This window comes from Coptis chinensis, chromosome 2 (assembly GCF_015680905.1).
Source record: "Coptis chinensis isolate HL-2020 chromosome 2, ASM1568090v1, whole genome shotgun sequence".
NCBI classification, from domain to species: domain Eukaryota; kingdom Viridiplantae; phylum Streptophyta; class Magnoliopsida; order Ranunculales; family Ranunculaceae; genus Coptis; species Coptis chinensis.
The window spans coordinates 96,485,347-96,510,351 of NC_141457.1; the positions used below are offsets into that span (position 1 = coordinate 96,485,347).

Here is a 25,005-nt window from a genome sequence, read left to right on the forward strand (position 1 = left end):
AAATTTTAGTGAAATTTCGAACATAATATATATTTTGGTAATTTGGTTTGTATTCTTCATTTGATATTTTGATGTTCAATACAATATGAAAACATGAATTGAATTGAAATTGGAGTTAATGATAACACAAAATCAATTTGAAATTCAAAACACAAAATTTGAATTGAAATTTTTCGCCCAAAATTTTAAATTTGAAATTGGATTTTAAATTTCGGTGAAATCTCAAATCCCACCCAAAATTTGAATTTGAATTTTGAAATTGAACATGGAAAACGATATTTATGGGCTAATATTTGACGTCCGTGTCGGCCTAATAGAGATAACATTATAACCTTCAGTAAGTTGGACTGAAATATTTTGTCAAAATTTCAAATTTAAGTTTGAAATTTTAAAGTTTAAACTGAACTTTTCAAATTTCAAATGAAGAGAGATGTGTTGGTCCTGCATTAAGAATGACTCAATTTAACTAACTTAAAAAGAGTAGATGTTCAAATTGGGCTATTTTATGCCCCCCCTTTGTTGGTTGGAATGAATCGTCTTATACATAAATGAGATGTGTCGGTCCTGCATTAGGAACGGTTTAATTGCACTAACTTGAAAAATAAAAAACGTTCATATTAGGCTATCTTTTGATGTGTAGGTCTTGCATTAGGAACGATTTAATTGAACTAACTTATAAAAAACAAAGATATTCAAGTTAGACTATCCCTTTATGCCTCTGTTGGTTGGATTGGACTGTCTTACACTTAGATTAATTAGATTTTGTTGGTCTTGCATTAAGATCGGTTTAACTGAACTAACTTAAAGAGGAAAAAAACGTTCTGACAAGGCTAGCCTTTTCTGGTTTAGTTAGTTGAACTGGACTGTCAAAAATCCTTGATCAAAGCCGTCAAAATATTATTAGGCCCGGGGCGGGTGGGGGGTGTGCCCAAGGACAATTTTAAGTTTGGGATCTGTTTTGAGAAAAAAAATAGGGTCATTTTCGAGAGATTCTATAGGTAGTCCTTCTCTAGAACAAGTGTTTCATCGCTACTACTATTATCAAAGTGTGGGAAAACACCATCAAAATATTATTAGGCCCGGGGCGGGTGGGGGGTGTGCCTAAGGACAATTTTAAGTTTGGGATCTGTTTTGAGAAAAAAATAGGGTCTGCCTCGAGAGATTCGGGATCTATAGGTAGTCCTTCTCTAGAACAAGTGTTTCATCGCTACTACTATTATCAAAGTGTGAGAAACAACACCACCACATTTGAGCTTAAGGTTAAGTTGCTTTACTGATTTTCTTCGTGTTGATTATAAGACAATACCATCCTAGTTACAATTTTATTGGTTTAGGATTTTATTTTATTTTTCTTTGTTTTGTTTTTTTTTTTCAATTTTATTGTTTGAACTTTATGATTACAATTTTATAATATAAATCCCAAAAACCTGAATATCTTATTTGGGTTGGACCTAGACATAGGTAAGTCATGTTAAAGTCCAGTCTGTTGACAGACCCACTTTTACACATTCGCACTTCTTGCAAACCCAAAAATAGCCGGATATATTGGTGAGATAACCACTGCATAATTCTTACAAGCATTTTAAAGATTTTATCAAAACGATCATTTACAAATACTTACAAAAAAATCCACAAATAAAAATTCATACTTGACACTTACAACCATAGTACAAAATATCGTGATATTTAGCGATATCTATTCAGATTTCAACAAGGGATACATAAATATCGTGATATGTTTAGAGATATATAAGATTGCAAATATTATTGATATTTTGATGATATTTATGATATTTTGTTTATATAACAATTTTATTTAACATTTACCATTATATTTTAAATAAATATAAATGATATGCAATAAATATCCACAATAATATCCATAATATTTGTTGATATTTTAGATATATCTACGATATTTGTATATGAAACAATGTAAAATATCTCCAAAGAGAAGATATATCCACGATGCATATCAAAAAATTAAATATCGATATAAATACTCATATATATATCCCGATATTTTATACTTATGCTTGCAATTGTAACTCTTATAAACGTCAAAAAGTATATGACTAGCTTATAAATATAACATATATCTTTCACCGGCCTGTAATATCCCTCAAATGTTTTATCAATGGCATGTCAATATATACTTAGCTAGATATTAAATGACGTTTTCCATAGTGAGTCACTGAATGAATTAGGTATTTTGACTTTTGTCACATAGATATCGTTTTGGACGTGTGCACCCCATGGAAATTCAAAATACTAGTATAAGTGCATGTGCTACGCACGTTTGCCATGTACATCTGTAATTATTGGCTACGCTCTTAAGAATAGTTGGTTGTATTTACTAATGACATGAAAGAATAATGTAGTTTTGCCTCGTTTTCACAGCTTTTTAAAAAGTTTTTTCAATGCCTGCTGTGCTGCAGAAAATAATGAACCATGTATAATAATTGCAAAGAAAGATAGTGACCATGTTACTGCCACAATGTTAGAAGCCAACACTACATAAAATTTTGTGCTAATTGAGCATTCCCAGCTAGAGTTTGTGAGAAATGTGAGGTATATATATATATATATGTTTTGATTATTGGTAGGCTGTGGTGTAGAATTAGAATGTGGCTTAAGTAAGAAGTCGAGATGCTCAACTAAGAAGTGGAGAACAAATCATGGTTGGTATATGTTAAAGGAGTTAGCTAATTATTGGGAGGGGGGGGGAACGGAACATTAATGATTTAAAAATCAACTGATAAACAGTTCATAATATTAAACATTATATTGCCAAATTTACATTAGTACGTACATACATGAAATAGACCGGGAAAAAAAAGGGGTAAAAAAACAAACCATACACATGATAGGACACACTTTAGACATCAAAGCAGGTAAACACACTCTATAAACAATACATATGTTTGTTTTTTCTAACTATAGTTACCGACGTTCTATTTGCTTGACGAAGCTCTGGTCAAAGAAGATATTTTCGTCACAGTTAAAAAGCTATTTTTGTGTTGCCTGTTGAACTCATCTATTTTTATATGAAAGATAGTTTTATATCCGATCAAATCTTGAAAGAGCGCCAGTAGTATTTCGGTACCATTGTCTTGTACGTGGTTATTGTTAGTACAAATTTGCTGTAAATGAAAATATGTTGAAATTTGGAGAAACAATTATAAATTTGTACCTGAGATTCGATTATATGTAGTTCTTTTTTCAGTTTTATGTAGTAGTGTTACAGCTTCACGGAATGCCTGTTGAACTCATCTATTTTTATATGAAAGATAGCTTTATATCCGATCAAATCTTGAAAGAGCTCCAGTAGTATTTTGGTACCATTCTCTTGTACGTAGTTATTGTTAGTACAAATTTGTTGTAAATGAAAATATGTTGAAATTTGGAGAAACAATTATAAATTTGTACCTGAGATTCGATTATATGTAGTTCTTTTTTCAGTTTTATGTAGTAGTGTTACAGCTTCACGGAATGCCACCACGCGTGCTTTCGAAGTTTCGTCTATAATTTCCATTCTCAAACGGTACCTAAGCATTTGAAAATGTTTAGTGTGTACAACTTTTAAAATATTTCATGTTTAGTGTGTATAGTTATATTACTTTTTTTTTGTATCAGTAGCTCCGTGTGTGGGGCATTCGTAAACATCATCAGTCTTAGTAACTTATTTTAGGCGACATACACATCCAATATAGAACCATCTATCATCGTGAAGTATAGTATATATGGTTGCTTCACATTTGAATTGCGTCACCTGAATAGAATATCATTTGAGATGTGGAAAGCTGTAATAGAGAGAAAATATACATTTATTATATGTAATGGAACATTATTTAGTGAGTCGAGAATATCAGATATCGTACTCATTTCCTGCGACGATGTGGCTTCAGTAGATTGTGATAGTAATTGAGGAGGATCTACTTCCAACGGTTGAGGTTGTTTTTGAATTGGACTATATAACAAAAGACAGTTCTAATTAAATTATTCAGTGGTAAATATTTGTCTAATTTAAATATAATGCTTTTTTTTTTTAATGGTACCTATTTTTAATATTTGCAACTTCTGGAAGATCTAAGTTGAGATACAATTTTGTTGCTGATGTAGAGGAAAGAACATATTCACCTGTCACATATCAAATATTATATATTTTTTTAGGTTATACAAAATAGATTATATATGTTATTGAAAGTATATACAAAAACAATTAATAATTTTATCATATATGAGAATACCATTATCATATTTAAGAGTTGTAGAAGTGATAGTGAGAATCGATTTATTGGAATTTTTCCAAATTTTGTCGTGATCGAGTTGTTTGGCTGCACTTCCCCACAGAGTAACTTTTATCAGATAGCCCCTATGCGTAGACACTTTGTTAGTGTATGAATTTAAAAGAATTAAGTTTAAATTTTTTGTTAGTATTATTATTAGTAAACTTACTCTTCATTCAGGAGTTCAATTTCTTTGATGACGGTATCACAACCGTTACTTTTCTTAATCAGTCTTGCTTGGTTCCATGTGTATATTCGTCCAACTATATCTGCAAAAAACACAAAACAAAACAAAAGTTGTTAGATTATATTTTTATGTATAAAAAAGTTTATGAACATGTTTTAAATGTATTATATATTTAAGTACCTATAAGATGTATGTCATTGAGTTTGTTTGGTAGCTCAGAGAAATTGACGAATGAGAAAGCATGTTCTGGAAATGGAATGTTTTCTGCATTTTGAGGTTTAATTTTTATGATCCATTTGAAGTAAATAATCCACTCTCCAGCTATTAGATTACATGAATTAATTGCTTGATACAGAGTGAAGCCTTCAATATAGTAAATTCTATTTATTTCCTCTAGTTGATGTCTAAATTTTGCTTCAACGGTTAATGGAATTTTGCTTGTATTATGTGGCCCTGGGAGTGGTAAGAAAATAGCAAATGAATTAGAATTAGATATTGCCATTAATAATAAGTTATTTTAATGAGTCTAATATAAATACATAAACATAAAAATTATACGTACATGTTCATCAAATAGTAGCATGTCAAAACTTTTGAATTGATCCGTCGTATAGTCTGTTGCTTCCTAAATTCTAGCAATGCATACAACAATTTTCTAGTTTCCAGTACCAGCTATTTCACTAACGCAGTGATGGTGAGGAAGAGACATTTTGTTAGATATGAACAATAGTTAAAATCGGGAAAATCTAGGACGAAGAAGTAAGTTTGTTTTGATTTAGAGGGAGGTGTAGTGTTCTGTGTGAAGTTTTTAGTTTCGTTGGTATATAATACACACCCATATATATATAGTTTTAAAATGTTATTAAATGTAGATTTAAATTTTTGACCCATGTGATAGTGCTTGCAGGGAATAAATTTCTTAATGCTTTTGCATGTGATTTTTTTTTGTATAGAGCCTGGATGCATGTGATAAGGAGTAGGGGTACTTACTTTGAGCAAGTGTTACATATAAACATTAATTTTGTATAGTATTGAGGTTAACTACTGATTGAGGAAGCATCAATATAACAATAGGAAAAGACAAATTAAGCCGTCATTGAAATTGTGAAAAGAGGAAAAAATTGACCGCCAATTAAGGAAGGTAGGAAATTTGAATCGAGGGACGTGGATTGTCTTTTGACACACGTTGCGTTTACGTGGAAAATGTGCACTTGATCTTGTTATTGGTATCCGTGTGTTAATTATTGAGGTGTGTCACAACTTGCTTAAAATGTAATTTTGAATGGACCATTGTGGGGTCCATCTAGTTGCTATTTGGGAAAAGAGTCCTTGTTTAATCCTCTTCTATATGATGTGATTACTTAATTAGTTGATTTTGCTTCATGCAATTACTGTGTATTGGAACGTTTTGTTGAGTTGGGACGGGGATTTGGTGGTGAAGAGAATGCAGGGTCTGATCATATGTACCTACTCCTTGTACTCTATTTTGCCTTAGAAAGAACATGCAACAAAAACCAATGGAAGGAAGGAGGCTAGCATGACATTATTTTTGAAGTTAATTATTTTTATAATAGTTATAACTGTAGTGGGGAAGTAAATGGTGCAATGATCACGCATGTCAAAGGGGGATGTTGGGAAAGAGACAAAGTAAAGTGGGGGTCACGTGGGAGGATGGAGGGAAAGAGGAGAAAAAAAACATCGGGTTAACCAACTTGTGTTGCATGACATGTGGAGATTTTGGGAAGAAGGGAAGTGAGATGTGCTGCCAGAAGTGAAAGTGAGTGTGCATGTGCAACAACAATAGTGTTGGCAGGCTGAAAACAAAATTATAAATGGTTTGTAAAAAAGCAAATGTTGTTGTTTCCAGATTAATATGTTTGTTTTGTAGTTTTTAATAGATTGCATAATTTTGTTTTTAACTAAGGAAGGGTTCAGCTGAGTTTATAAAGTTTTCGATTTATAGAAGTGTAGAATCTGAATGAGTGCTTTGTAGGGACCATTTTATATTAAATTAACCAACAATTTAAGTTTTTGTATAAATAACCCTGCCGCAATAGTCTACAATCAATTTTGTTGTGTTTTTTTTTTGTTCATTCCACAGTTAACGTGGAGGATTGAGGAACTATAAGATATCGTTCGAAAAAATTGATACAAGCATGCTATTTTTTTTGCATTTTTTTCCCTTAGTTTAATATCAGCTTTTTCTAACATAAAAGAGCAATATAAAATTTAACACTATTTCTCACCACTATTTTCCAGTATGTTTTTATTCTATTTTTCGAAGGTTAGTTTTTTTTATAATGATTTATCCTCTCATATAATTTGTATATTCTGTTATTGGATTTTGGGGAATTTAAGCCAGGGCATCAGTTTTAAGTGTAACGAAATAGGTTGTTTGTATCTCATCCATAGTTCGGGATTTTGGAATTCTTGGAATTCCGACAAATCCAAAAATCGAAATTCATCAAATTTTGATCCCTATCATATTCAAAATTTCATTGATTTCGAAATAATTAATATTTCAACTCTATATTCGGAATTCCAATTTTTTTAAAAACCGAAATATTGAGCGGAATTCAGAGATTTCGTTCGGAATCACGAACACTGATCTCACCAAAGTCAACTTCATTGAATTGTTAAGTACTTATGTTTTGGGCATATTTGTTGTTATAAGTCTCTTAATTTGTTTGAAATGTCTGGAGAATAGGGGGCAGGTACTGGCAGATGAGGTTTGTATTTGTCTCTTATGTCTGCATGCCAATGTTTAATGTTCATTGCAGTTATTCTATATGAAGTGTGCTCATTCTGTTTTTTTCTTGTGATTTTACATATATATGAGTAGAAATAGCGGTTGATTTTTGAACCTGAAAAATAGATGAGTTTATGACTATTTTGTACTATGTACTTTTATTTTATTTCTTAAATAGTACCTTTATCGCCTATTATTACCATGAACTCTTAATTTGATTCAATTTAGGGCCTAAATAACCCAATTAGTTAGGACAGACTTAATTTATTATCGAAATAACCCAATATAGGTTTCGAGATTTCGTCGCACACTTTCATTTCCTAAACCAACTATCACTCCTCGTCCGACATCTTATCACGTTAGATCAGTTAGTCTTACTTGTAGATCCCATCCATTAATTTCACAACTCAATGATGAAATCAATGATCTCAAAAGCTGGATATCTGAAGAACGAAACTCTTCTTGGATTTGTGAAAGCTTGATTAGACTCAAGAATCTTCACGATTCATTTAATGATCTCTTCAACTTCCAAAAACTCAAGAATCTCTTCATCGTCGATCTGACTTTATGGAAAAGCTTCTAGAAGAGTTTCTTCAGTTCATCGATGTTTTCGGTATCTTTCGAGCTACATTAGTTGAGCTTAAAGAAGAATTATCTTCCGTGCAACTTGTAAGTGCGAAGAAAGAATTCTTCATGAATAAGAAGATCATTAACTTCATGCAACACTGATAGATGAGATGAAAGAGGTGACAAGTAACAAGTTGGAGAACCTGGAGGAAGAGAAGGAATCCGTGCTTGCACAAATGGCTGAGTTAAAGAAGATTTTGTATGCTAAATTAACGATTCAATCAATTTGGAGGAAGATTAGTTCCGTATTCATCTTATGGTAAACTCGATAGAAATTAAGTTTCCTGTAATTGTGTATATCGATTTTAGGAGTTCAGGTCTATATCATAATCTGATTGTTGTGCTTTATGTTTTTTTTTATTTTTGTTCATATTTGTTTTTGAACTTCATGAATAAGAAGAGTAGTAAGTGCGAAGAAAGAATTCAAGAATTCGAAGAAGTGGAAGCAAATGAACTATCGTATATCAAAAACCTCAACAGCGATTTATTAATCCAAATCAACAAAGATTTAATTATTGGTGCTAATTAGGTTATTGGGTTATTTAGTGCTAATTAGAGAAACCCATTAGACAAATTGGACGGATTGAGATGGAAAATAGACAAATTAAGAGTTCGTGGTACTAATAGGCGAGAAACAAAATACAAGTACCATTTAGAAAAAAAAAAATGAAAGTACGTAATACTAAATAGTTATAAACTCAAAAAGAGATAGAAGTGATCCGACAGAAGGACAATGTGATGCTTTAGGATGCTGAAGTGGAATTTATAGAGAGGAAGAATGCCCTTGAGATAAATTACATTATAGTACAGATGAATCAGATGAGGTTTGTATTTGCCTATTATGTCTGCATGCCAATGTTTAATGTTCATTGCAGTTATTCGATCTATATGAAGCGTGCTCATTATGTTTTTTTTTTCTTGTGATTTTACATATATGAGTAGAAATAGCGGTTGATTTTTGAACGTGAAAAAGAGATAGAAGTGATCCGACAGAAGGACAATATGATTATAACACCCCGTCTTTTATTTTGCTTTTTCTATAATAATAATAATAATAATAATAATAATGGATAACAGATAAAATAAAATAGGATAAGTGTTAGTGGAAATAGGAGACGTGGGTTTATGGGATAAACCTTCTTTCCTATTTCGGGGGTTTTTAAAAAAAACAGAAAAATGGAGAATTTCACAGAGAGGAAAGAGAGAAGTTTCTTGCTAGAGATCTTGCTGACAGCAGGAAAGGAAGTTTTTCTAATAGCGAGCTAATAGTCGGAGCGTTACGAGTGAGTAGATTTTTACGTTTTTTTTTATTTCTCGTTTACTGTAGATTTTACAGTATTGTTCACATGCTCATTTAATGTATACTGTGTAGTGTTAACTATGTATACAACTTTGAATAACCGTCTGTTCCGGAAAACTTAAAACGAGGGTATTAAATCGATGATGGTTGCTGTAAAAACAGTGGTCGACTTATGTATTGGCTATGCGCTTTCGCATTTTCGCCAAAAGCCAAAAGAAACAACTCGCACTACTTTGTTTTGTGTAATGTGATTGTTTATGTTTACTGTAAATGTTCTGGTGGAACTAGATAAACATCTATGTGTCTAATTGATTGTATTGATGGCGGTTGATGGTTGTTGGTGTCGTGAGATGGAGCTTTTGCAGAGCAGTAATGGCGTCCAGAGTTTTGGTGTTGTTTGAACTATTGTTTTGCTTGAATTTGGTTGTGAGATGGCTGTTGGGTTGGATGGGAGAACTGTGGAGTTGTGTGGACTGTGCGTGGTGAAGTAGAGGGGATTGTTTGAGAGTGGTAGTGTTGTGAAGCTTGAACCGCCATTAATGGCGTTCAAGCAAGAACCAAACCGTCCGTTTTTTTTTGTATTGTTTAACTATTTGTTTTGTTTTGATTTTTGTTGTGAGGTTTTTGTTGGTTGATTATGGGTTGTTGATGGTTGTTTGGGGGTTGGAGAGTGTGTGGTTGAAGCTTTGAACAAGTTTTAATGGAGGTCGGAAATTCCCAGATCTAGTTTAGAGGGAGTGGGTGGAGTTAAAGGTTTTAGTTTTACCTTTTGTTAATGTTGTATGGTTCTTTCTCAGGAGCAAAACCGATATGATGAGGAAGGGAGGAGAGGTGGCCGGAAAATATGAGCTGGTGGTAGAGGGGATGACCGAGATTTGGATCCGGTGCTCCTAGTCTCACCAGTTCTAACTCTATTTCGGTTGGGTTTGGGCTTGGGCCTTCGATTGTTTGTTTGGGCCAGCTCATTTCTTTAGTTCTTTGGGCCGACTCAGGCAAGTGGACTTGAGTGATTTTTGGATATTCACTCATGGGTTTAAGTTTAGATTGGGCTTGGGAAAGGCCAAGGGTTTTGGGCCTTAGTCTTTGGGTTTTGGTTAGATTGACTTTGACCAAAGTTGAGGTTGACTTTGACCAGAGTTGAATTTGACTTTGACTAGAGTTGACTTTGACTGTTGACTAGGGATGACTTTGACTAGTTGACCCAGTTTGACTTTTAACTCGGATTATGCTTTGGTCTATTAGGTGAGGTTTAGTGCTATAAGCATGCTTGGCTTTGGGCTAAGACTTTATATATATACGTGTGTACGTGTATTAACTACTCTGTGATATTTCAGTCTTTTATGATATACAACGCTATGACACTTAGACATCTATCTAATTAATAACGCGTAAACCAAAAATTCATGAAACATAATACTCCTTCGTTCTCTGAAATAATTTATGCTATAAAGTTCAATAATGCGTAAACAAATTTACCGCACTCTTTTTGAACTCTCCATGCCTAAAGTTTTGGAATTGAGTTTTATGACTGATGATGTCATATGTTAAGTGGGCATTTATTGAATGTGCCATAAATGGCCCGTTAGCGTTATATAAGGGTATTCATTGAATGTGCCATGAATGACCGTGATTGTTTGGACCGCCTAAAAAGAGGAACTAAGGTATTCACCTTGACGGGTTAGTTGTATTCCTTGAGTGTACGGGAATGTAGGATTGGGTATTCCTTGAATGTGGCAGGAATAACCCAGGGCATTCATTGAATGTGCCATGAATGGCCCGTTAGTGATATGATGGGTATTCCTTGAATGTGGCGGGAATGACCCAAGGTATTCATTGAATGTGGAGGGAATGACCTAAGTTACATAGGTACTAAATGGTGAGTATATAAGAAAAGAAATTGATTAATTGATAAGAGAAATTGATTTGATTATGCGAGTGTTTGGGTTACTTTTGAATACCTAATATAATATCTACACATGTTATATAGAAGTTCTAACTTTCTTTTGCAGGAGGGTAGACTTAATAACATTTTGTCTTGAGGACGCCGTCCTACCCTTATACAAAGAAATGATATCGGTAAGTTTTAATTCAATGATTTAGATATTAAAACGAGTTATTAGAATGAGTTAATATGATGGAAGTTTTGCTTGGGAAGAAACTATGCCGGTTGAAATTACAGAACTACCTGTCTTTCAAGCTAAGAATGATTAAGTTATGGGAAAATATAAAGTGATTGTTTGGATAATTAAAGTATGATAATGGTTTTATGTGGTTAGTCTACTCATACCAAAGAAAATTCCATTTTGTTTGACCCATGTTTGCTTTGTTTTGGCAACGTGGGTGTGTTCTTGGGAACATAGGTGAAAGGCAGTGGAACCGCGGCGTGTGATTTGGATTTTTGCCTGGAGCAGTCCGTTAGATCTTTTATTAGGTCTGATTCTTTTTGGAAGTATGTAATAACGTAGTTATCTATTCATATGACATGAAAATACGATGTTGAAGACCTGTTATTCTTAGAGTGGTTTGATGTTTTATTGGGACGGAAGATAGATTTTTTATAAAGTAATAAAGAGAATTTTTTGAGATTATTATTGTTATTAAGTTGATTCTGTTATGATGTGGGTTTTTGGTTTTGGCATGAGTTGTATCCACCCCGTCATAGCCTGGGTTTTTAGACAATTGAACCGAGTGATGTTTGAGAGATTTATATTTCAAATATTCATTTTTTTTAATTGTTTAGAAATTCGGGCTGTGACAATGATGCTTTAGGCCGGATGCTGAAGTGGAATTTATAGAGAGGAAGAATGCCCTTGAGACAAATTACATTATAGTACACATGAATCGGGTTCTAGTTGAGGCATTTGGGTTCAAATGTGATAATAGGATGGTTGTGGCCCTTGGACTGACGCAAGGTATATGATGGTAGAGCACCCCTTTAGTTTGAAAGAAGGGATAATAGTGCAGTTAGGGTGTTTTTGAATGGCAAACATATAATCTGGAGATAACCAGGGTAAGGAAGTTGTTGTTTGGACACATAGGATGGTTGGTCGCATTTTCATTTTGTGAAGGGAAGCCGATATTTGTTTTGGGTGAAAAGGTATTTGTTTTAAGTATTTTATTATTAAAATGGCCTGGGTCAGTTAAAGACTTGTCGACGGTCAAGTATTAAGTTTGAATTAATTATTAAAGGTCTGTAGTCGTTGATTTAATTTTGTAGTTTATCTTGTACTTGGTGTTTGTATAATATCATAGTTGGTATTAAAAACAATCAAATATGATACCTCATATAGTTCAAATATGCATGTTATAGATATTGACCATGTGCGCATCAACAACTAACTAAAATATCTAAGACAATCCAACATATCTTGGAAGATTGAAATTTGGAACTAAAGAGTGGGCATGACCTTAGCCATTTAAGCCAAAGAAGGGAAACTCTAACATTGATTTGCATTGATCTTATTATGCAGTTCGCACTCTGCATGAAAATAAAGCTCGAGGTCCAACAAAAAGTTAAAGTTTTAGTTCAATTAGAGGACTTTGTTAAAACCCTGGCAGAATATGTGCCCAACTTAGAGTTCTTCCTGTGAAGTTAGAAGAGTCTGATTCAAGTTCACTCACTAATATATTTACAGACTGAATAGGCACAATTTTTTTCTTTACATAATATTTTCTTGTTGTGGTCAAGTAGTCGAGTTGCAGCCACCCAAGTTATCTTTGGGGGGAGACCAACCCGGGAACAATTTTAGTAAAGTGAGTTAGAGGGCGGTTATAGTTTAAAAAATGTAGAGGTCATATACACTCGAACTAATTATACAAAGCTGATACAGTAATTCGGCAAGCAATTCTTGCAGAGAATCCAAAGAAATTAAGCTAATGATTCAAACAAAATAGACGGCCATGACTAACTTGGTTTAATTGAGTATAACTGTGTTGAATTTTTCTCACCTTTAGAGTAAATCGTTCAAAGTTACATTTGTCGTTCAAAGGATCAGTCTATCCAACCTTGCTCAAAGACTAATCAAGTTCTTACACTGTGGACCCACATTTGCACAGTTATAGAGAGGGCATCATATGATTCATGTCCACAACCGAATGAACTAATACACTGACCTTTAAGTTCCCATCAAGTCTTCTTGAAAGTACTTTAAGAAGGGTGGATTAACAAAAACCTAGAGGCCCCAGAAGCAAAGTCATCTTAGCAATAGAGAAAATATGTGTATAAAATTAGACACACAGTACTGGTACTTCTATTCTATTGTCCACCATAAGTTCGTCTTTAAAGATTTTGAATACATTCTGTGAAGATACAGGCAGATATATGAAAGTTTGCATCACTAAGAACCACACACTATTGGGTTGCCCAGGATATGTGTTCTTGTTAACTGTGACTCGAACCTCGACATAATTCAGCCCAGCAAGGTTAGACCATCTATGGCCATTTGAAGCACTTATACTCGCACAAAAACTGTTAATCACCCTTTGTAAGAGCTTTATCATGCTTCATTTACCATCGGGTGAGGGAATAACTAAACAACATTTGAAATAATGTCAGAACAGACTAAGGCAACCAACAAAGCGCATGATAAGGTGCTAAAAGTACCAAAGGTCCAAGAGCCCGCGTAGTAGCAGTAGTGACCATCGGAGAAGTAAATAGCTTGCACATTCTTTGCAATGTAGCAAGGCATCTCTCTGATCCGGATGCCATCCCACTTGTTAACAACTTCCCTGTAAAGATGATGTAAGAGGTTGACTTGGTGGTTTCTCTGACATCTCCACATGTTCTGCCCAAGTGACCTATCAAAGTATTCCTCCAGATATGAGATAATGAGAAGTGGACTTATTTAGGAAGAAAAAATCAAATGAAAATTAGGTGCATGTTATTGATTCAATAATATTAATTATAGTATCCATTGGGCATGTCTTGAATCAAGCAACCAGATGGAAGCCTGCGAGAGTGAGGTGACGAAAATTGATTTTGTCGAGATATATCAAAGGAGACATTTGATATCGCTCATAATCCTTGGTCTAGTTGTTGGTAGAACCGAATGAAGTAGAATTCTCGAGTTTATATCAAAGGTCGAAGCACCTATAATTCTTCGTACATCTGTCCATAGAGACTTCTATTTAGAACAATGTTGTCAAACTACGATTCACATGTTTAATGAAGATATAGGTGATTACCAGTTGCAAGAATCCACTACGATTACCCTGCATGCCAGATGGTAGAATTTCAATTATCTTAGTCTTCAACACTCCAAACAGTAAGAAAACATATACTAATAACCAAGATAAATAAAGAAAAAGAACAATGCTCACAGGATCCATAAACATGTAAATCAATGCCAATCCATTCATAATAACCACACCAGTTTCTTGATGCTTCTATTCGAACATCTGGATTTTTCAATGGATTCGTGCTGCGAAAGAGACTCCTACAATTTTGAACACCCCTCTCATCAACTGGAGACCTCATTCACAAAAATTTCGAGACTCAACAGTCACACTACTATATTGATTCCTCTATAATGCTATTCAATTGACAGTGTCTGCAAGACCACATGAAAGTGGAGCAATTGGAGTAAACAAAACCCTATATCTGATGCTACTATTAATGCAATCAACAAATGATTTCTACATAAAGATGAAAGAAGAATTAGTGACCTTAAGATGTTTCAATCTTAGACCGTTTTACTTGTCATGCTGAAGCTACTTTACCGCAGGGGTGACATGGCCTATAAAAAAAAAAAAAGATTAAGCAACCATAAATATCATAATAAGATAAAAACAGATATTCAACTTTACCAACCGAATTCATCAAGTGGTTGAGGAGCCTCAATTTGTAAAAGTTTTAAAAATATTTGACTGTTTATTTCTTCATGACCAAATTCAGAGTTAAGAAGAAGGAAAGAATGTTCTCTAAAAAGTTAAAAGTTATGTTGCTCAAGTAACTGCAAAATACAGTTCGTAAAATACCAGGTTCAAATTTTGTAACCCAAAATTTTATTTTAATAGCATGTCTAACACATTAAGGTGGTTTTATGCAAAGAAACTCGTAGATATTGCCGATAGAGTTATTTACAATTAAAAAAAAAAAAAAATAGAGAACTGATTAGATATAATAGAATGATGAAACAGTCTTGGGCAACATCAATATTATATAAAATAAAATTTTGGTCTAACAAATAAAATTAAATATTGATAACATATTAAAAGACAATATGTAAAGCCCAAGTTATTTCCATCTCGGAAATTAATACCAAGAAGTTGAGACAGCTAATATTGATAGTCTGGATGGAATTCTATCTTCACATTAGTACTCGTAACACAGTGAAAGATAATAAATATGTAAGCATTGAATAGTAAAATGCTTAGCTTAAGATAATTTAAAATAAATAAAAAATAAATAAACAAAAAGTAACAAAAATAGCAAGTACCTAGTTCAACACAGATGTGGTTGCAAGCATCAAGCAACAGAATGGAGTAAGTCAGCATATACGACATTTCTTGTGTGAGCTCCGGTTAAAGCAGGCAACAACCCTTTTTTAACCAAAATTTTGGTTGTATTTCTTGAGACTCCTCTAGATATAGCAACATATAACTGGCCATGGTTGAAAACATGATTCGGCAAATATATACCGACATTGGGTATTGTTTGTAGTTGCGACTTGTTAATTGTTAGAGCAATAAAACTTAAGCGAATGGGAAATTGCATTCTTGTTAAAACAAAGGGTTATTTAGACTTTGGTCCTACTATTAATAGCGAAATTAGGCTTTAGTCCTAATTTTCAAATTTATTAGGTTTTGGTTCTATTTTTTTCCTTGACTGTGAGTCAACAAAATTGACTTTGGTCATTCTGTTTGGTTATTGCAAATAGCCAAAATACCCCTAAGCGTGACAATCATGTTTCAAAACAATCATCCATAGCCACGTGGACATTAGAACTGAAACGAAACAAAAAACGAACAGAGCGAACTGACGTCCCAAACAGGCCCAACTTCATCACCTAGCACCACTATTATTAGTCACATACTAAAATCCAATTTCCCACCAAATTCAATAAATCACCATAAATATTATCATCACCCGCGGCCGTCATCTTTGATCTAACATCAGTGAAACCATCTTCTTCCTCCACCATGAACCATTGCCAATCCTCATCGGAATTAACACCACCGGCCAGCGGCCTCCCCCTGTCTCCACCATACTTCAATTTTCCCAAACCAAACCTCAAGCACTCGAAGAAGAAGATGATATATTGAGAATTTAATCCAATTGCAAAAACTACTATTGATTAAATGTAATGATTTTGAAACACCATAGGGTGCTGACTCATAGAAACACCACCGCCATCTCTTCTTGATTTTCTTATTTGATTTCGTGGGTTGAGATTTCTCAATTTGGGTTGTTGGGTTTGATTTCTCAATGTTGATTGTTTGGTTTCAAGGATATTCCGTCAAGTTTCAATGTTTATCAGTTTGGGTGGATTCTTTTTTGTCTCTTTTGGATTTTTGTGTCTTGGATCCATGTTTTATGTTGTTTTTTTGGAAAATAATATGTTTTGGTCTTTGAATACTTTGATTTTTCATATTAATTTCATGAAGAGAAAAAGTGAGGAAAATGATGAATTAAACAAGTGAGAGCATCTTAACACAACCTTTAGATGAGTGGTCCAGATCACGACACGTCTCTGTCTCATTTTAGTTTGGTTTCAACTATACCACGTGAGAAGCTTGGGGGGGGGGGGGTATTATGGCCATATTGAAAACACAAATGGATTTAAACAGTTTGACCACGGTCAATTTTGTTGACTCACAGTCAACAAACAGAAGTAGGACCAAAGCCTAATAAATTTGAAAAGTATGACCAAAGCCTAATTTCGCTATTAATAGTAGGACCAAAGTCTAAATAACCCTAAAACAAAAGATCTTCTGATGTCAGCTGAAGATTTTAATGGAATTCGAGGTAGAAAAGCTGGTTTACCACGGAAACTACCGGTCATTATTTCTGCATATACCATATTTCCAAAAAAATCTCGACATAACAATCGAGTTCCATTACATAATCCGTTCTTCGGATTAAGATTTCGCAATAGTATAATAGGACAACCAAGTTTAAGAATGAGCTTATGAGGAGGCAACCCACCTGGAGATATAGAATTAAAGAATTCCTCAGTATATAATTGTTGAACATCACTTTCAATTGAATCGAAAGAATGACTTGTAAAACTATGTGCTGAAAATAGTTTGATAACTTCGTCATTAACCTTGTTGACATGCTCATTTGTAGGAGTAATCATTGCTCGTTCCATCATATATACATCATCATCTAGTACATGAGATTGCAAATTTGGAAAGACAAAATCTATTAACTGAAATAAAGATCGATCATCTTGCCATGGAATGACCATGTCATCTGGAAGCTTGATCATGTCTTTGGTAACATATGGTTCAGAGCCATTGCCAATTCGCATAAGAAGATTTGAAAATGACGGATCATTTTTTGCTCACATGTTCTTTGTTAGGCGAATAGTTTCAACACTTTCCCAGATTGAAGATCTTGGTAAGCAGGCATCTAGTGTCTGAGATATGCTTCCATATGGCATAACAGGTGGCGTTTGACGAAAGTCTCCACCTAATACAAATACTTTTCCACCAAACGGCATTTCAACTACAGTAATATCTCTTAAAGTCCGATTCACGGCTTCAAGTGTATATTGATGTGTCATTGTAGCCTCATCCCAAATGAATAGAGAAGAACGGCAAAGCAGTTTAATTAGCCAGTGGTGAATGTTTCGTTATTGTACAGGTAGACGTTGCATAAGTCGGTATAGGAATTTTAAACCTTGAGTGAGCTGTTCGTCCACCTAGCATCATTATTGCTGCAATTCTTGATGAAGCTGTTGCAATTGCAATGTGTCCTAGGTTTCTTAGATGAGCTAATATAGAACGATAAAGATAAGTTTTACCTGTTCCTCCAGGACCATCAATAAAGTATACTTTACTATCATTTCTCATAATTGAGTTTGTTATTTTGTTGAAAGCATATCTCTGTTTTTCATTCAAGCTGGTAATAGAAGAGAGATCCTCAGGAGGCACTGGTACTAACTGTTCTTCTGATATCAAGTCATTAGTTGTTGAATCTTCATCTGTGTGATTAGAAAAGGAAGGCAAATTGTAGTTTGACAACTTCTTTGCATATTGAGAGAGATCAGAATTGATGTCTTTAAGAAGACGGTTCATAGCTTCATCTGGGGAGGACGATAAAGAATAATCTTCCATTATATATGTATGAAACTCATTCCATAAATCACAAACATGAGGTGGATTGCAGTGCAGCAACATGACGACAAATAACTTTCGTAATGCATAAGGCATATGTATAGCTATTGCTTCTTCAAGAGTTTCGCGAATGTCATTGCTGCCTTCAACTAAGCCCAGTTTTTCTGCAGCCTCTTTAAACTTAACGTTGAGCATACATGAGAACCAACTGTGTGAAGGCTTTCATATGATGTTGGTCCACGAACGTGATTTACTAATATTCTGAGGTAATATCTTTCACTATCAGAAGGAGAAACAGTATACAATCTGCCAATCACCCGATTATGCCCTCTTCTCAGCTGCCAAAACTTACCTGCCTTTATCCATGTATAATGTTCAGCAATCTCCCGATCTCCCGATATAAATGCTGCCTTGCATTCTCATCAATTAAGCTTGAAAAATTCAGTTAACATGGTACGTGATGTGTTGTCATCATTTAACAACTCAGGTATGTGTTCACCTTCACGAAATGTTACGTGCTGCATATCTTCGAGATGAACTTGTAAAGCATAGACTGAAGGATACATACGGTTCAAAGGAAATTTAAATATTCTCCATACTGCTTCTTGAGGACAGATCCAGCGCACATCTACAAACTGCTTGATCTCATTTTGAGTAATAGATTTAGAAGACTCAGAAGATGAAAGTTGTAAAGAAACTCGGTCAACACCCTTGTATACATACTTATACAAATACTTGACCGACTGTATAGTAGAGCAAATTTCTACATTGAGATGACAATCATACTTCTTGAGAAGCCATGGATTATAAGGGAGGACCCATTGATTACCAACATAAAAATCACCACCATGAGCATGAATCAAATATTGACCTGAGTTTCTTCTCATGTAAATTGGAAAAGAATCGTGACCTTGAAGAGTCGAGGTGGAGAATTCCTTGGGGAAATTCTTCTTACACTTGTCATTTTTCATGCAAACACAATTTGAATTTAAAAGTCCACAGGGTCCATGTATCATATGACGTAAGACAATTGCATGCAGTTCATGCTTTATGAGGGGATATGGGATCTCTGCTCGAACAACCTGATCATAATCTTCTGGACCTCTGAGTTTATCAGTTTGATCTAGAATTAGAAGAAAATGAGCATGTGGTAAACCCCGTTTTTGGAACTCAATAACATGAACATGAGCCATAACTTTTCCCAAAACACCTCATTTAAATAAGTCTTTTTTTAACTCCTCGCACGTCGAATGAAAAATTCTCGTAGTAAGGTCAGGTCTATCACTTGCAACTTGCCCACTGAATAGCTCTCTTCTAATTTCGAGCTAGTTTGGGTTACACGTCATAGTTATAAATAAATCTGGTTTACCAAATTTTTGGACAACAGCCATTGCATCATGATATCTCTCATGCATATCATGGGGACTACCAATGTACGAAGCAGGTAGAACAATTCTTCTTCCAATTGTATCTATATTGATGAATAAGAAATAAATGTAACAATAAAAGTATAAATGACATAAAAGAAGAAACGTTGATAGTAGAGTAGCAGAGAAGTAATAAAAATATTTAATTGTAGTTATAGATGAATATAATTGTCCTATAGCAAAAGCATCCTTTAAACCTTGATACAAATCAGCTCTCAACTCTTCTTGGTGATCTCTTATGTATCGTAATTGTTGCGTAGAGATTTTAACATAGTTATCAACAACATATTGTTGCAATAAACGCCCATCACGAAGCAACAATGACTCACATGCGTCTCGAATCTATAAAACTTACATATTATAATGAATAAAAAAAAAATTGACCTATCATTTATTATTTGGGAAGGCAGCACAGGATAATTTAAAAAAAAAACTGATAATATAATGCTGCAAATAATTCATACAAATATAATAGCAGTTCACATAAATAAGGACAAAACTTGTACGTATTATTCATACCGAGGCAATAAAAACTATAGCAACTAAAATCCTAAAGCCTACCGGTAAGATATTATCCTAGCAGAAAATTACTTACTGTTTCTTACATTTATGTATAACTGTATCTTTTATGGAACCAATCACTGAAAATAAAATCTAGCTATGTCCGGCCATATCGGTAATATTTCATAAATAAGCAAGCAATAAATAATAATACATTTGTACATGTGTTCTCTAAATAATAATAATAATAATATCAATTTATATAAATGATCCTGATATATAAAGTAATAAAAAAAAAATATAAACCTGTTATTTAACAAAATAATATAAGTAATTACCTAAAGCTTATAAGAGTAGAATGCTCAACAACTAACCCGTTTCAAATTTGAAGTGAAAATGGTTAAGTCCCAACCAAATTTTCCATAAGGAAATAATAAAGGATATTTTAAAGGGTCATAAAATCCAGCAGTGTCCGGAAGATGAAATAGATGTCCATGTGTTGTCTCAATGATGATATCTCTGTCATTCCTATCAAAAGGGTCTTCCCCTCCATACAATATTGTTGCAACTTGTGATGTTGTCGGCAGACTATATTGCGACAAATCATTTGGATGGTCCTTTATATGCAACCTAACATTGTGGTAGTCATCTCGTTGAGCTATTTGTCACAGAATACCAACAAAAGGATTGCATGAATCTAACATTTTTTTAAAATTGCCAGAACTTCTCGATCTAGTGAATTATTTTCAACCAAACGGTTATCAATTTCATGATCAGTATCATAAACATACATCTAAAGATATCTTGGCTGCTGTCCATCTTGTGGTAAGAGATCTCCAATTCTGTGATATATAGATCCTTTAGCACGATATGTATAGATACCATTTTGACCACTTGTCAAGTTTTCATCTACATGAACACCAATAGAAGTAAACGCATGCACATGATTATATGATCGAATCTTCTGCCTAAAATCAACTACTTGTTGGCAATTTTTTTTGAACAAATCCAATAACTCATCCGGAATAGGTGGTGAAGGTAAAGAGACTTGACCATTTAAGCAACAAAGTTATGATGTTTCATGAGCAAACAATTTTGCAGAACAGTGAGGACATAGTGTTGAAGGTGGCAATTGAAAAGACTGCATATCAGAAGAATCTACATAATTCCTTGCATAGTTATGATATCAACGACGTCGATAACTTGATGGAAGTGAACAATATAGTAAAAAACACGATTACTATATAAAAATATGTATAAACTTTGGATACAAACCTTGTAGAACAGACACAGTCTCATGAGATTGATCACTTGATAACTGAAGATGCCCATCTAAATTCATAATGATAACATAGCGATACCTATAAATGAGGAAGATGTATCTATTAAACAAAAACATAAAATCATAAATACAAATATTATACATGCATATATATAAACATAAAATGAAGATGTTAATAAAAAGTTAAGCATTATATGTGAAGCCTAATTAAATATTGACGATCAACATGATCATAACTTACTTTCAAAATTTGAATTAATATCTAAAAATAATGTCAAATTCCGTATTAAGAAACAGAGTAAAAAAAAAAAGACAAATAAATTAAATCACTTATATGATTATTAAATTTAGTAAAATTAATGAAAATTATACTGAAAGTATTGAATAACACAAATAGAGAATATATATATGTATATCTTCCTGAGTAGGATGCAATATTGATGAAGAATGAATCATATCATCAATAAATTCACTGTCACCTTCATCCACACTGTTAAGCTCTTCATTAGAAGCATCTATGTTAAGATGTGGATCAACATCTAAATCCGTGTGAGATTCCAAATTCAGTTATGAAGTGGACGTTCCTGAGAAGAAATGATATAGAAAGTGCGTCAACAAAGATATGACATCAAATTTGATTATAAATTAAATAAAAATAATACCTGCACATCCAAGAGAAACTTGTATAACGTTGTTGTCAATATTTAGTAACGGACCAGTAGAAGTTGCAGTTAAATTTGATACTTCTGATTGCCGATGTTGTTGCATAATTGGAAGAAATTGGTCTACACTTGTCGTATCCTTTGCCATACACATTCTTTGTCGATTCTCTATACTTCTCAGACGTTCGCCCTCCCTTTCTTGAGAACATTGTTCCTCTGACATACACTGATGACGATTTCTTTTCCAAATATGGTCATGTGCTCGCTAGCGTCTCTTTGTTTAGCAGTCATATCTCGAACATGATGAGTGGAGTGATATCGATGTTGTTCTGGCACCTTGGAATTTGTAGGCTGATTATTGGCAAAAGACATTGGACTGTCCAATTACAAAGGAAAAAATAGGTAAAACCACACATATGAACACACTATTCAGAACAATAAATAGTAAATTTAGAAAACAATAAATATAGAATAATCGACCGTGATATGAATTCAAAGTAGTAGCTTTTGTCCGTGCCAAAGCACAAAGTTATGCATGTTTTTTTTATTTGTTCGAGTGAGTATGGTTGGACATCATCTTGCTAAGATGACCAACGTTAAATATCCTCTTATCAATGTTTTAATTTTTAAAATATGTTTGAAGCTTATTCATTGAGGCTAGCATCTATGCATGTTCTGTTTAGTTTAAGAGTCATAGAGTTTTGAGAAGATCAGAAGATCTCCCTTAACAACTTTTTTAATTTTCGTTTTGAAAATTATGTCGTGACTCAGAACTGAGCATTTGTTGATATCTTGAGGTTAGGTTTAACCCGTATATAGAGTGATTTGAAGTTCAAGTGTATGGAAAAACAAAAATGAGCAAACCACTTGAATTCCTATTTTTTTAATTCAAACCCCAATTTTGGAAAATACATGTTGTAAGCAATAGACAAACCCCAATTTCAGAAACTAACAAAGTTAATGCTTGTTTAAAAACAATTAATCAAGATTCGAAGTCTGGCCTTGCCTAAAGAAGACCTAGACAGAGGGAGAGAGCAAGAAAACTCCACGTAGCTAAACCATGAGCTTCAATTTCGATAGCTAGAGAGCGGGAGATCAGCTTAAGATATCACGTAATCTTTATCTGTTCCTGGATTGATAATACAAACTATTAATTATGAGAGGAGGGTTTGAATTATGAGAGGAGGGAATTTCCAAAAGCCAAACAATTGTTGAAAGGGTATGGGGTTGTCTGTAGGGATATGGAGGGATCAGATAAAAATGTATAGGATAATTAAAATTGGAAGGATAAAGATGGAAGGAAAACCGACGTGGAGGCTTGAGGCGCTCAGAAGTAGTGCTCTGGTTGGATGAAAAGCCCGGACGTACAGCCAAGAGGCTTCGATGGCTAAAATAGACAGCTGTTAAAATCTGCTTAGCTAATTGAGCGGTGGAAGGCTAGCTCGCCCACGCCTCTATGTGGTGGTGGCTAAGTGTGGGCTTAATAGCTTGGGCAGACCGCCTTAAAGGTGTTTAGATATCTTATACTAGTCAAGACAATATCAAAGTGTGTTATATCTTTCACATGCAATTAATCTTTTTAAAATTTGTCGAAGCTTCCATACTAGACGACCTTCAATTCCTGAGTCTCCAGTTCATATATTTAGCGAAGTCATACCAGCTTTCAATAGTAGGAGTGACATAGTTAATTTAACTAGAGATGTTGTAACGAGTAATAACATTGTCCCAGCTTTCCCATTGAATAGATTGAAAAGTGTAGACTGAAGATAAATAAAGTGTAGACTGAAGATAAATAAACAAACAAATAAAAATAACAGACATCCTAATCACAATGTTAGTCAATCGTCATCAACACTAGGAGTAGGAGCAGATTCCAAGTCGTCCAACGAAGATGGCGATTGGTTATTTCCAGCCATCTGTAAAGTATGTTGCTGAGCATCCAGCTGATGTGCTCGCCATCTCTGCACCAGCCAAACTATCAAAAACGCAAAGATAAACATACCAACATAGCAGCCCCACAATATCCCAGTTATCTGCCCATCTGTAAAATTGGGGCGAGAAATGTTACCATCCTCGTGCACGCTCACAAAAGAGTCTAACGGCACACTAGCCCCCATGATTTGTTCAAAATTTGCAAAAGAATTTTCAGAAAGAATAAAACCATATTTACATAAATTCAAGAGAAGCAACAAAATAAAATAAATTATCATTGTGATAGGTAATAAATTTGAAAAACAGATTGGGCAAGTAGAAAAAATGTTATGGGTTTAAAGTAAGTGAGGGAAGAAATGAAGAAAAAGTACACAAACTGAAAATGGGTTATAACTTATACACCAAAATGAGGCCCCACTAGCTGCTTCACCAGCCTATATATATGGTGAGCTGGTCGACCCTGTCTCTAGTTAATGTATTTAGTGAAGTGAAAGAAATCATTCACTCTATCGACACAACAATACAACCAAAAAGTTCAACATTGTTAACAGGCCGGCCTATGACTAAAACCAAGGTTCAAAATATCGATATCGATGAATATATCGGTGTACTCAAAAACCGATATATATCGGATATATCGGATATATCCATTTTTTTGGTGATCAGTCTAAACTATTTAAAATATCGGATATATCGGAAATATATCGAACATATATTGGAAATATTGGATTTATATTAAAAAATTGTCAAAAAGTCAAACGATATAT

General features: G+C 33.9%; 1 protein-coding gene and 1 long non-coding RNA gene across 5 annotated transcripts; both read right to left on the reverse strand.

Annotated features, from left to right (window-relative positions):
• Nucleotides 1-2,414: 2,414 nt before the first annotated feature.
• LOC147519338 (replication protein A 70 kDa DNA-binding subunit A-like) lies at nt 2,415-4,978 on the reverse strand. Its single transcript, XM_086594117.1, has 5 exons — nt 4,657-4,978; nt 4,459-4,558; nt 4,251-4,375; nt 4,059-4,140; nt 2,415-3,970 (listed from the first exon to the last, which is right to left on the reverse strand). Exons 1-5 carry the CDS (start codon nt 4,976-4,978, stop codon nt 3,769-3,771), a joined length of 831 nt encoding a protein of 276 aa, XP_086450243.1. The 3' UTR covers nt 2,415-3,768.
• An 8,072-nt stretch (nt 4,979-13,050) lies between these two features.
• LOC147519339 (uncharacterized) lies at nt 13,051-22,806 on the reverse strand. 4 transcript variants are annotated; one of them, XR_015212163.1, is made up of 9 exons: nt 22,307-22,806; nt 22,124-22,228; nt 21,638-21,723; nt 15,590-20,992; nt 14,817-14,887; nt 14,472-14,701; nt 14,337-14,363; nt 13,756-14,259; nt 13,051-13,681 (listed from the first exon to the last, which is right to left on the reverse strand). It is a non-coding gene; the product is annotated as an uncharacterized LOC147519339 (long non-coding RNA). The 4 variants fall into 4 exon arrangements; XR_015212161.1 differs by having other exon boundaries at nt 13,051-14,259; XR_015212162.1 differs by lacking the exon at nt 15,590-20,992 and having other exon boundaries at nt 13,051-14,259.
• Nucleotides 22,807-25,005: the final 2,199 nt, after the last annotated feature.

Coding starts and splice junctions, on each gene's coding strand:
- LOC147519338 (XM_086594117.1), bottom strand. CDS start 4,978: ATGGCAATATCTAATTCTAATTCATTTGCTATTTTCTTACCACTCCCA. Junction 4,559..4,656: donor CAATGACATACATCTTATAG/GTACTTAAATAT, acceptor TGTTTTTTGCAG/ATATAGTTGGACGAATATAC. Junction 4,376..4,458: donor ATTGAACTCCTGAATGAAGA/GTAAGTTTACTA, acceptor GTCTACGCATAG/GGGCTATCTGATAAAAGTTA.